General features: G+C 43.7%; 1 protein-coding gene and 1 pseudogene across 4 annotated transcripts in view; both read left to right on the top strand.

Annotated features, from left to right (window-relative positions):
• Positions 1–1450, top strand: part of LOC123290025 (solute carrier family 7 member 12-like) — a 37811-nt pseudogene extending 36361 nt beyond the window's left edge.
• A 1387-nt stretch (positions 1451–2837) lies between these two features.
• LRRCC1 (leucine rich repeat and coiled-coil centrosomal protein 1) overlaps positions 2838–12962 on the top strand; it is a 31345-nt gene continuing 21220 nt past the window's right edge. For 2 of the 4 annotated variants that reach the window (XR_011493088.1, XM_044780326.2), the window contains exons 1-6: positions 2838–3304; positions 5717–5922; positions 6231–6296; positions 10327–10494; positions 12131–12306; positions 12408–12617. Coding sequence is in view for 3 of the 4 variants with exons in the window: in XM_044780326.2 (XP_044636261.2) it covers positions 3216–3304; positions 5717–5922; positions 6231–6296; positions 10327–10494; positions 12131–12306; positions 12408–12617 (915 nt within the window). In the remaining variant the exon portion in view is untranslated. The remainder of the gene's footprint in view (positions 3305–5716; positions 5923–6230; positions 6297–10326; positions 10495–12130; positions 12307–12407; positions 12618–12962) is intronic. The other 2 variants (XM_044780328.2, XM_044780327.2) reach the window with 2 other exon arrangements.

Below are 12962 nucleotides of genomic sequence, written 5' to 3'. Positions count from 1 at the left end.
ATGTGAGGGGTGTAATGGAGGTGTGAGCTGTTTTACAGGAATTAGAACCCCTTGTCCACCTCAGGCTGGTGGAGACCACCAGCTCATCAACTGGGCCCACGCAGATGTCCAATAAGCAATCTGTTGAAATAAAGTGGCTGAAAACTCCACCTTCAGATCGTGCTAATGCCGCCATTTTGTGAGCATGGGTCCTATGAAGAGGCATGGAGTCTGACTATGCTTGCACAGATCATCCATTCACTCACCTGTCCTCACCTGCAATCGTCTATCTCCACATTTCAGACCACCTTGCCCGTCACCCCATGACTATCCTTGAGACCCCATTTTCAGGGAGGCAGATTTGAGACTCCTTCTCCTGTTTCCTCACGTGGCTGCCTTGTGATTAAACTCTCTGCTGCAATCTCATTGTCTCAGTGTTTGGCTTTCCCGATGACAGACAAAAATGAACCTGTTTCAGGAACAAGACTAATTTACCAAATTTTGTTTTGCAAATAAAGAATTAGAAGCTAAACAGCAGGTTTCTAAGGATACGTAATAAAAAAAAATCAGGCAAACCGTAGAAATATTAATTCGAGCCAGCCCTGATGGCCTAGTGGTTACAGTTTGGCATGCTCTGCTTCAGCGGCCCCAGTTCCCTCCCCTGGTGCAGAACCACACCACCTGTCTGTCAGCAGCCATGCTGTGGCAGCAGCTCACATAGAAGAACTAGAAGGACTTTCAACTAGGATACACAACTATGTACTGGGGGTTTCGACAGGAAAAAAAAAAAGAAATATGAATTCATCAAACCATCATTTTAAAAAGATAATCAGTCCTCAAGTGCTGAGGCAACTCAGATACAACCTACAGTTTTTCAACGCCACTAACTACAATCAGTATTTTGATTAGTTATAATGCCCATGATTTTGGAGGAAAGATCCAGCACATTTAATATAATTTGTTTCTTACATCAGTTATTTGCTTTAGGTAAGACTGTAAGACCTATTCCCATTGAAAATCTCTATTTTAATTGATACTCAGTCATAGTATTAGTGGCCTTATCAGTCATCTAATCCTACATAACACATCTCCTCCAGCATTTACTGGCTTAAAACGAAACTGTTCCTTTGGCTCCCATTTCTGTTACCTGGCACTTTGGGCTGGCTCCAGCTAAGCTCTTCAGGACCAAGGCATGCATCTGTGCATTCTTAGCTGGGTGGCCAGTTTCTGCTCCACAGACCCCCTCGCCCTCCAGGCGGCCAGCCCGGGCTCTTCACAGGGCAGCCAGTGCAGCAGGAGCCAGTGGAGTTTCCGCCTCCGCCTGGTGGTGGAGGGAGTTGCAGACACACTGCAAAGCAGTGCTCATAGGAACAGGGCACTGTGGCTACAGTTTCAGAATATGACAGACATGGCTAAACCAAACGTGACAGTTACGTCTGGCAGTATCTTCCACGTTAGAATAGAAAGTTAGACCCTTATGTGACGGCTAATGAGGGACCATGAAGATTTTAGTTCAGGATGACGATGACGGGTTCCGAGTTGAGATATGCCTTTTGTCTCCATTTTTAAATAATCCCATGACTCAAAGAGTGATCTAACCAGGAGGGTTCTTTTCTCGTCTTTAAAATTGGCCCTGAGCTAACATCTGTTGCCAATCTCTTTTTTTTCTTTCTCCCCAAAGCCCCGGTACATAGTTGTACATTCTAGTTGTGGGTCCTTCTGATGAGGATTTTTAGGCTGCTTAATTTTAAATGAGGATTTTTAGGCTGGTTACTTTTAAAACTACAGATGAGATTCAGGCTCCCAGGAGTGGAATTTGCTTGCTCCTTTGTTGGGAAACATTTACATTTCTAAGGGAAACCTCTATCTGTGAAGATGCCTCCCGCTCTGTGCCAGGAAGAAGGGAGATGGCTTATCTCTAGAAACTCTTAATCAATGCCAGAGGCAGGAACTTAAGTTGGTTACTGTCTGGCAACCTCATGTAACTGACACCCCCCCCCCCCCCCCCCCCCGCCCCAAATCCTCCTTTGTCTTTAGCTGAGGATAAAATTCAAGCAGTGACTTCTGCCATTTACACAATCCGGTTTGATTCTTATCTAAAAGTTGTGGGACCGCCAAATGGCCGGACCCTACAGGCACTGATACCATTTTAACTTTTTTATGTATTCTTTGTCTTGTAAAGAGATAACTCACATACCTATGACTTAAATTTAGCCTTACTCTCCACCCAACTTTGCAGCAGAAGCAGAAGCGGCAGCAACAGCAACATGCCGGCAGCAGCTCTGCCTGCCCATGGGTCCTGTCCCCATGCCAGCAGCAGAAGCAGCAGCTCCCCACGCCAGCAGCATCTCTGACTGCCCGTGGGTCCTGTCCCCATGCCGGCAGCAGCAGAAGCTCTGACTGCCCACGGGTCCTGTCTCCACGCTATTCTATACTATTCTCTAAATAAAAGAGCACTACTGCCAGATCTTGAGAGTCCAAGAAATCTTTCTTTCGACTCCTCGGCTCACCGACCCCGCATCATTTCCCTGTTCTACTAACCAGGAGGGATCTTTCACTTTACTTGGGCATCGTTTCCCCCCCCCCCCCGGGACGCCCCCATGGCCAGAGTTCCCCTTGACCTAGCAAGGCTCTGCTCCATCATCAGCAACTTCCTTTCAGTCAGCCTCACGCCCCCACCCCCGCCCCCATGCCCCACCGCCGGGAGTCCTCCATCCTCTGCAGCGCCGGGGGCACCGCCCACCCAGAGCGCACCTCCTCCTGCCCCGCATCACCAGGGAAGCGCATCCCGCACACGTGTCCCGAAGCACCATGAGCTGCCGAGCCGCGGGGCCAACTCCTGGGTCTGCAGCCCTCCAGGGATGCAAACGCAACCTGCAGAGAACCCGCCTTCGGAAGTGGGGTCCCCACAACGCAGACGCCCGCACGGAAGCCACACAGGAGCGATCCCCTCCCGCCCCCAGCCACACGCCCGGAGACGTCTGCTTTACGGCGAGTCCCAGAGTCGCGCCGTCCACGCCGTAAAAGGGAGGGAAGGCCTGTGGAGGGACCGGGCTTCCGGCTCCCGGCTCCCGGCTCCCGGCTTCCGGCCGTGCGGCGTCGGGGGCGGGAGGGCGCCGGCCGTCGGTTGGAGCCCTCGCCCCGCCCCCAGGCCGACTTCCGCGCCCCGCGGGGGCGTGTGCGGCGCTCGGACCTACGCCGGCGCCGGTTAAGATCCGCTCCCCGCTGCCCGGGCCATGGAGGCGCCGGGGGAAGCCGAGGGGGAGCCTGAGGACGGGGACAGCAGCTGCGGGGACGTGTGCTTCATGGACAAAGGCCTGCGGGGGTGAGGGCGCTGGGCGGCGGGGCGGCCCGCGCATCCCGGGGCGGCTGGCTCGGCGGGCAGCGGCCCGCGCATCCCCGGGCGGGGCAGGCGGCGGGCTTGGCGGGCAGAGGCCCGCGCATCCCTGGGCGGGGCGGTGGACTCAGTGGGCAGCTGCCCGTGCATCCCCGAGCGGGGCGGTGGACTCAGTGGGCAGCTGCCCGCGCATCCCCGAGCGGGGCGGCGGGCTCGGCGGGCAGCGCCCCGAGCATCCCCGGGCGGCTCAGCTGAGTGCAGGACCGGACAGTCCCCGTTCCCCTCCTCCCGGGCCTGCGGAGCAGCCTGGAACTCCCCCACGCCTGGTTCTGCACCAGCCTCTGAGCGCCCCCCTGCCTCGCGGTTTCTCCTTCGTTTACTGGTTGTCATCGTGCCCTTGCTTGCCCCGGATCGCTTGGTCTTCTGGGATCTGTCTTGTCTCCTCTGCTCCTCCTCGCCGGGAGAAGAGGGGCAGCCGCGGAGCGAGGGTTTAGTGCCCTTCATGGGCTGTGCCTCGCTTCTCCGTACCCCCATGCTGATCTCTCGTTTGCAGAGCGCTGTGATGTTCACATGCTTTTTCAAAGTAGTAAACATCCCATATTTACTTCGCCGTTTCCCTCTTTCATGCAGCCCGGATTTATGCGGGGCTACGGGGCGCTTGGTTCTGCGTTACTGGTTGGTCCCCGCCAATCTTTTCAGTCTTCCCTCCTCTTTGGTTACGCTCTGTGATTAGCCACGCCGAGCTACAGGCAGTTCCATAGTGGGCTTCTCTGTGCCTTTGCACGTGCTGTTCCTTTGTGGTGTGCTCCTTGCTCCTGTAATTAAAGCATCCTGTTCTGATCCTGATCTAAAATTTGCCGGAAACCCCGGGAAGATGTTTTTCAAGGGAATATTTACATTTATATTTAGCAGTTGCCATATGCTGAATGTCACCTAGGTGTGCTTGCTGTATATATCATGACTCATTCTCACACCAGTTGTGCAGGGTAGTAATTTTACCAGCGGCAAACCTGAGACCCAGAGGATCTAGGTAACTTTCCCCACTTCATGCAGCTGGTGAGGGATTAAGTTTGAATTCAAGCCCGTTTCTGTCTACTTTCCCTGTCTGCTTTTTCTACGATACCACATTACCTGCACAGTATTAATTTCCAGAAACTGAAATGTTTTGGAAGGTAAATGGCTGTCATTAAGAGCATGAGTTAATAGTACATAAGCTCTGGCACTAAATAATAGTTCAGTAAATGACAGAGGCTAGATAGTTGGAAAATATTTCAAACAGTTACATTTAGAGATTGCTGGTTTGAAATTTAGAAATGGTGATCTTTTTCTCCCAGGGGTTATTATGCTTCATTCTGAAGACTAAGAGATGGGCTAAATGACCTTATGGCATATTCAAAGTGTTTTTTTGTTTTAATTTTGAATTTGGGATTCTTAATGCTAATTTGGAAGCAAACCGGAATTCCTTGTTTTCCCTTTACCCCCTGACTGCTAAACTTCTCATTTCCCTGCTTTTAGGATTAAGTTTCCTGCAGTTTTACCATAGCTGTTCCAGAACATAGAACGGATATCTGTGACATTGTGTCATGGCTCCTGACGGTGCCTCCATCCAGGGCCTCTGAACCCCGTGCACTATAGTTTGTATTCCTGGGACTATCTTCAGGAGAGATTCCAGTGATAAATAGCAGTAACTGAGACAATGAAGAGATGAGGGGAGGTGCATTCCGGATTTCAACAAGGGAGGGTGGAGTTTTTCACTAGAAATAGCAATAACTATTGGTTTCTTTTGAAATGAACTGCATTCTGGGTTAAACAGTCATTGAAGACAGTGAAGAAAGTAAGGTTACAAACTACAGTGCCACATCTGGCTTTATACCGGCTCAATTAGGGAATAACTACAAGAACTGGGACAAGTTATGTAATTTCTGTAAACTTGAGTATCTTTATGATGCCTTCTGCTTAGAGTTGTGGTGAGGATTAAATGAGATGAGGAAACTGAGGCTTAGAGAGGTTGACTCATCTACTCCAGTGATAGAACAAAAACAGTGGTAGAGTGCAGATTTGCAGTGAGGCGATATGCGTCCAGGGCCTCTCCCGTTCCTGCCTGCGCTGTATGCTGATGACTCTGTTTGCACATGGAAGCTAGAAATGCCCAGGGTCACTTGCCGCACCTGAGCGGGTCTATTGTTTACATAAATGGTCCAAAACACCCTTTAGTGGTGTCAAGACCACTGTGCTTTATGAGACAGTTGGTCAAGGCCTCCGTGCGTAGGAAGGTTTCATTACAGAAAGAGTAGAGCATACACTTACTGTCTGTGTGCTGTTTGGTTAATTTTAATTATTTGGGCATGATTTTAAAATCCATATTTACTTGTTTTTGATAATATATATTTTCTTTTTCAGCATATCAGAATTATCCTTAGATTCAACTCTTCATGCTATCAATCTTCATTGCAATAACATCTCAAAGATCGAAGCCATTGATCATATTTGGAATTTACGACATTTAGATCTGTCATCTAATCAAATAACTCAAATCGAAGGGCTCGACACACTGACAAAACTATGCACTTTAAATTTGTCCTGCAATTTGATCACAAAAATAGAAGGTTTGTAAGTGATTTTCTTGTAATACTTTGCATAAGGAAGATGGTTTTAAGTACATTTTTCTTATTCTTTCCAAAAGAATGGAATAAATTTCCAACTTTTGAAAACTGACCCTAAAATTCGTTATATAAAAAGTTTTCTTCCAGAAAAGTTATCAGGTTTTTTTTGTGTTTCTCAAAATACCAATAAAATTGATTTCACTGTTACCAGTCTGTAGATTTACTTCGAAACAGTCTGAAATAGCATTATAACTATATAGCTCTAATTAATTGATTATTTGAATCCTATAAAGGCTTTTATTTTATTTTAGGACTTGAAGCACTAATTAATCTGACTAGACTGAATTTATCCTATAACCACATAAATGATCTTAGTGGTAAGTAGCTATGCTTATGTTTTCTGTAATGCTCAATGTTTGCCACATGTGATGAGTTAGACTGAGCTCAGCATGTTGAAAAACTGAATAATCCAACTTTTGACCAAAAATCTTACCTAGAGAATGTGCTTCAGTCATAATTCTTTTTCATTGGTGCCAAAGCTACAGCTGAATAAAAAATAGGAATTAAAAACTAGGATGATCAGTAACAGGAAAAACTTGGATGGGAAAGACCTACTTTGGGAGAAAAATGTTTTAATCTTAGATAATTATCCAATATACCATTATATGAAGAGGCGTAGTTCCACTAGACCTTTTCTGATGATGAAAATATTCTACATCTCCTGTCTGCTATGGCAGCCAATAGCCAAGTGTGGCCTTTGAGCACTTGAAATATGACTAGTGCACTGAAGAACTGATTTATGATTTTAACTAAGTTTTAGTTTAAATTTAAAAAGCCACATGTGGCTAGTGCTACCATCATTGGACAGTGTAGGTATATGCCATTCCAAATGCTATTGCAAATTGAGGATCAAATAAGTTTTTTTTTTCTTTTTGGCTTTAGCATATGTAAGAAAGTTAAAAATTGCAACCCATTTTTTAATAGGGTAAAGTGATACAACTGATAAAATGAACAGTGTCATAATTATTCTTAGAATAATCTGTTAGAACTAGCAGAATTCCTCTATCTTCATAATCCTTAACAATATTTGGAAGAACCTTATTCATTTGTTTGTTTTTCTCCCCTGCTAGAAAAATATTACCTTCTGCTAGGTGTTTAGTGTACAAAAATAGTTAATTAATTAAAATCCAGTCCTTACCCTTAAGCTGAAGTAGCAGCAATTTTTTAATTTTTTGAAACTGTTTTCCCTGAAGACATGAAAGTATTATAATTGAGTATGAACTCTAGTTCTCTCACTGCTGTGTGATGTTGAGCATTGTATATTACTTTTGGATGTAGTTTCCTTGTCTGAAAACTGTGAATCTTGGATAACACAGTTCATTTATTTACTCAAGTATTTATTGAGGATCACTGTATCAAACGGTTCTCTAGTAATGAAACAGCAACAGCAGATAGGCAAGGTTCTGTCACAGGGCTTTCATTGTAGTGAGGAAGAAAAACAAATAGGTAAGATCATGTCCACCCTCCCAAAATAAGCAAAAGCTTTGAGCAGACGTTTCCTCAAGAGGATATCCAAATGACAAGTAGGCACATGAAAAAAAAAGTTTAGCATCCTTAGTAGTTGAGTAAATGCAAATTAAAACCATAATGAGATCCACTTCACACCCACTAGAAGAGATGCAGTTTTAAAAGCTTACAACACAAAATGCTGGTGAAATTGTGGAGCAGCTAGAGCTTGCATACGTTGCTAGTAGAATTCAAAATGGTGCGACTACTTTGGAAAACTGTTTGAAGGTTTCATAGAATGTTAAACATACACGTACCAAATAATCATGCAATCTTGCTCCTAGGTATTTATCTGAGAAAAATGAAAGCATGTCTAATGAAGGTTCTGCATGTGAATGTTTATATGATTATGCAGCTTTTTATAGAATCATGTTTATATGATTGTTCATGGTCTCCAAAAACTGGAAACCACTTGTATGTCTATCACATGGTAAATGGATAGACAAATGGTGATACATCCACATGGTAGAATACTGCTTGGCAGTAAAAAGGAACGAACTATTGATTCCTCCATTGTTCCTTTCCCTTGTATTTAGCAACATGGATAAATCTGAAAAGAATTTGCTAAGTGAAAGGAGCCAGGCACAAAAGGCTATACTGCATGACTCCATTTATGTGACATTCTGACAAAGGCAAAGTTATAGGGGCAGAAATCAGATCATTAGTTGCCAGAGGTTGAAGATGGGAGAGAAAATTGATTACATAGGAACGCATTGATTGGAGTGATGGAAATGGTCTATACCTCAGGTGTAGTAGTGGTTACACAACTCTGTATGTTTGTTAAAGTGCATTAGTCTTGACAGCTAAAAAAGGTGAATTTTAGTGACAATATCAGATAGTGATAAAGAATATGAAGGGAATATAATAGAAAACCCTGTAAGTTCTAATAGATAATTCTTAGAATGATAATATTTTGTATGTTCAGAAATCCTTCAATAGATAACAGCCGTGTATGTGATAAGAACATACAAAGACATTAAGGCATGATCAAGTTTGCTGTGGTAAAGGAACAGAAAGAAGGCTAGAGTGGCTGGAGCGTAGCGGACGAGGGGTTAGTGTGCTGAGAAAAGAAGTGAGAAAGTGGGCAAAGGCCAGACCACACACAGCTTCACGAGCAGGTGAAAGGTTTCCTATTCTGGGTGCCACAGGAAGCCACTGGAGGGCTTTAAACAAGTCAGGGACATAAGATGTGTTTTTGAAGAATCGCTCTGGCTGCTGAGCGAGTGAAGAACGGCTTTCAGGAGGACAGTAGTGGAAGTCAGGTGACCAGTGAGGAAGCTGTTCCAGTGGTCTAGATGAGAGATGGTGGAGACTTGGTGGAGGGTGGAATTAGTGTGGAGGGGTAAGCAGAGGTGTTTGCAGATAGAGTTCGTAGAACTTGCTGACGGACTGGGATGAGGAAATGAAGGAGAAAAGGAAGATAATTACGAGTGTTCTCAGTGGTAACAGGTGGATGATGGGACTGTTTCCTGACGTGGGAAGGATTGGGGGAGGAACAGGTTTAGAGATCAGGGGATGAGAATTAAGGTTTCTGTCTTAAATTTGAGAACCCTGTTAGACATGTGTGTGTATGTCTGTGTATAACCTGCAGTTTTGTGGTGGGGCACCACGGTTGGAAACGTAGGTTTGCACATCAATGGTATTTGTAGCCATGAAACTACAGGAGATTCTGGAGAGCACGTGGATGCAGGAGGAGGAGCAGGAGCGAGCCCTGGGGCACTCTAAAATTGAAACATAAGAGGAAGAACCAGTAACATGGAGGCAGGACATAGAAATGTGATGGTCAGTCAAGAAGGAGTGCCGAGGACTTGCACGCATGCACCACAGGAAATCTAATCTTGTGGGGGGTGGTCAGAGGACTTCTCTGAGGATGTGACAGATGAGTGGAAGTTAGTGATAAGGACTATGAAGAAAATAAAGGCAACCCTGTAAGAAAGACGAGTGGGAGTTAGCCAGATAAAAATAGTTGAGGAGAGAAGAGCATTCCAGTCAGGTTGAAGAAATTGAAAAAAGGTGAGTAAGGTCAAATTTTTATATGGAGAGCACTAAACTAAGTAAATTGTGAAATAAGACGTGAGGAGCCGTGTAGAGTGCATCTCAGGATGGTCCTTCCAGAAGAAGGGAGGTGGGGCGTGCGTCCACTGACAGTTCCCCTTTTGTGGAGGGGAGCCCTCGAGCTGTTAACCCCCTCACCCTTCCAGGGTGCACCTTTGCTCAACAAGCTCCACTTTGAAGAATGTCCTGAGGCAGGAAAGAAACAGCAAGTGCTCAAGGTGGCACACCTGCCCCTGTCCACCAGAGCTGCAGCTGCAGTCAGGCTAGCAGAGGAGATGTACCACATACCAGTACCTCTGCTGCAAACGTAATTCCTGACAGTACCATGCTCTAGATAAGCACATGTGGGAAATATCACCAGGAAACTAAATCACGTGGAGCACCCACGTGTTCAAACCAAATTCAAGCAAAACTGAAGTAAATTCCAGTGTTTGCTTGTGTCTGCTAATCAAAAATATGTGTTGATAGAGAGCCTACAGCCATTGCTTTTTGCTTGTTCTCATGTAAGTATATGCATTGGCCTGGGGACGGCCGTTTGTTTTGTTTTAAGAAAACTGGAGTCCGGGAAGCTCTGGTCTGAGGCCTCAAAAAGATGCCAAACCTGTGTTTCTTCAAAACAGCAGTTGACCTTACTGATACCCTGTTCCTTAGATGTAGCTGTTCGCACTGAGTTCTTATTAATGCTGCCCCTTTGCCTCTCGAAATATAACCTATATAAAATTAATTTTATTTCGCTGTTGGAAAAATTACTGCTGTGACATCAAAAGAGTGTTTTTCCTATTGCAGGTTTGATGCCCCTTCATGGAATTAAACATAAACTTAGATACCTGGACCTGCACAGTAATTGTATAGATAGTATCCATCACTTACTTCAGTGTTTGGTAGGATTGCACTTCTTGACTAATCTTATTTTGGAGAAGAATGGCGAGGACAATCCTGTGTGTCGCATACCAGGTACGAGCGGTCAGTCCTTTCTGTGAGAGCCGGTGCTCAAAGCTCCTGTGCTGCTGGCAGCTGTGTTTGTGACCTCCTTGTCTTTGTCTTAAGCTTTGCACCTTTTTACTATATATTTGGAAAAACATAATTACAGATAAATTATTTTATAAAGCAAAGTAAATTGCTGTTAAAAGAAGAACGTGGGGTGAACAGATAAGTAATTCTATTTAGACAGTTTTATATTTGATAAGTGAATGTCTCAAAATTAAATTGTGTCATTATGATATATTCTTATACTATGCAGCCATAAAAAAGAATATAGAATCTCTTTAGCTACTGATATGCCCTTATCTCCAAGATACACGGTTAAGATACAGGATAGGCTCCAAGATACAGTGTTTTGCAAGTTGCAAAACATTCTGTTCAAAGGGTAAGGTGTGTATATTTTCTGAGTGTATGTAAAAGATATCTAGAAGGAGACACAAAAAACTGATATTAGTGGCTAATTCCAGTGTTAAGTAGCTAGGGATCAGGAAATGGAGAAAGGGTGGAAAGAGTTGCTGGGAATCAGGAAATATTAGGAAAACTTTACTGTGTACCTTTTGAATTTTATACCCTGTCCCTGTGTTAAATTACTACTTGATAAATGATTTTTTAGAGAAGAAAATGTAATAAGGTATATAGAAGATGCTACTGAAATGCCAGTTGATCTAATTCAGAATCATTGAAATTGGCAAAGATAAAGCAGACCAGACTGCCATTTCTAGAACTCATTTATCTCAAATTGCTGAACCTAATAATAGGAGGCAAATGTGGATTCTGAGTGCACATTGTAGACATCTGCTTGGCTAGAAGTTGGCTGCAGGGGCTCCATTCTGTCATTAATGTGCAGCCATGCGAAGCTTTTCCCAGGATGAGACCTGTTGTGATAACTGTGTTTCACGGAAGAATGTAGTAGATTTGAGATGAGCTGTTTCCCTAAGACCGTGCAACGAGAGTCGTCCTGAAAATCAGCCAGATTTCACTTTTCTGGGGAAATGCTCTTCTTGGAAGAAAACCTTACTTTTAAACTTTATTTTCTCTACTAACCCACAAGTTGGATTTTTTCCTAATAGTCTCTTCTCAAGAACCACTAGTTCCTACAGTTTGAACCCTTTTTTTGTAATTTAAGCGAGGGAAGTGGGGATGTTTAATCTTACTAATGCTTGAGGCCTCACTAGCAAAATTCTGGCTCTGGTGGTTATCCGCATCATCCTGATTTGTATTTATACTTACCATATTACAAATAAACCAGACTTCTTTGGCTTCCTGTCCAGAATGGATCGCTGCTGGTTTCATGCATTTATACATCCAGCAGTGATGATTTTAACTTTCTGACCTTCATCAGGAGAGGTTTTGCAGAGGGGTGCGGAGGAGTGTTTTGTTTGTTTTGTATTCAATGATTACTTAGTGGAGAAGGACTAAATAGCTTTTTATTTTAATATTATTTTTATTTTTGAAAAAGCAACTTTTATTTACTATTTGCATTCTAGGACTAATTTTATCATTCAGGTGATATATCTGATAGCTGATAAATTCAGTTTATTCTAAAAATATTTCACCTTTTTCTCTTTGTAATGCTTGAGTTTTCATTTTGAATGCTTTGTTTCCCCAGGGTACAGAGCAGTCATGCTGCAGACTTTGCCGCAGCTTAGAATCCTTGATTGCAAGAACATCTTTGGTGAGCCAGTAGGTGTGTCAGAAATGGATTCATCACAGCTGCAGTGCTTTGAAAGTCTTCTGGATAATTTAGTTTCTTCTGATTCTCCCCTAAATATAAGTGAAGATGAGGTATAGTATTATTATTTTTCTCTAATATAAAAGATACCTTCAAATTTTGATTAATAAATAAATGTAAACTTCAAGGGTTCTGGTTTGTTTCTGTGTCGTAGATCACTGATGGTGTGCCAGCGGTGACGCCACCCATCACCGAGATCACCGCCTTGGACCAGTGTGCGAGTGCACCAGCAGATGCCGGTTTGACGTCCTTTATATCTGCGTGTCCGTCTTCTGAACCAGAGAAAGTTTGTCCTGAGAACGATTTTCAGAATGAGATGAAACTTCAGAAATTAGATGATCAGATTTTACAGCTTCTCAATGAAGTAAACTATTTTTCCTATTCTTCTAAGCAATGTGTTTGTTGAAGAAAAAGTAGTTAAGAAAATGTAAAATAAAAATGGGGTACCAGCTGACCAACCAGAAACCATGTATATTTAGTGCATTGGTGTGTGTGTGTCTCTTTTTTACTTACGGAAATAGGATTGTGTTGTAGTAGTAGTGTGGAGGAAGGTGGCATACTCTTCTTTGTTGTTCCCCTTCATATCTTCACTGTGTAATTCTTTTGTTGTTCTGCCGTACTTCATGATGTTTCTACCCACCCACCTTTTATTTCAACCTTAAGTAAATGGAGAACTCTTTGGACTCAGTGTTTATCTTCAAATTCACTT

Source organism: Equus asinus, chromosome 12 (genome assembly GCF_041296235.1).
Source record: "Equus asinus isolate D_3611 breed Donkey chromosome 12, EquAss-T2T_v2, whole genome shotgun sequence".
Taxonomy (NCBI): domain Eukaryota; kingdom Metazoa; phylum Chordata; class Mammalia; order Perissodactyla; family Equidae; genus Equus; species Equus asinus.
The sequence above is the reverse complement of the archived record's forward strand: the minus strand, read 5'-3'. Positions and strand labels throughout refer to the sequence as shown.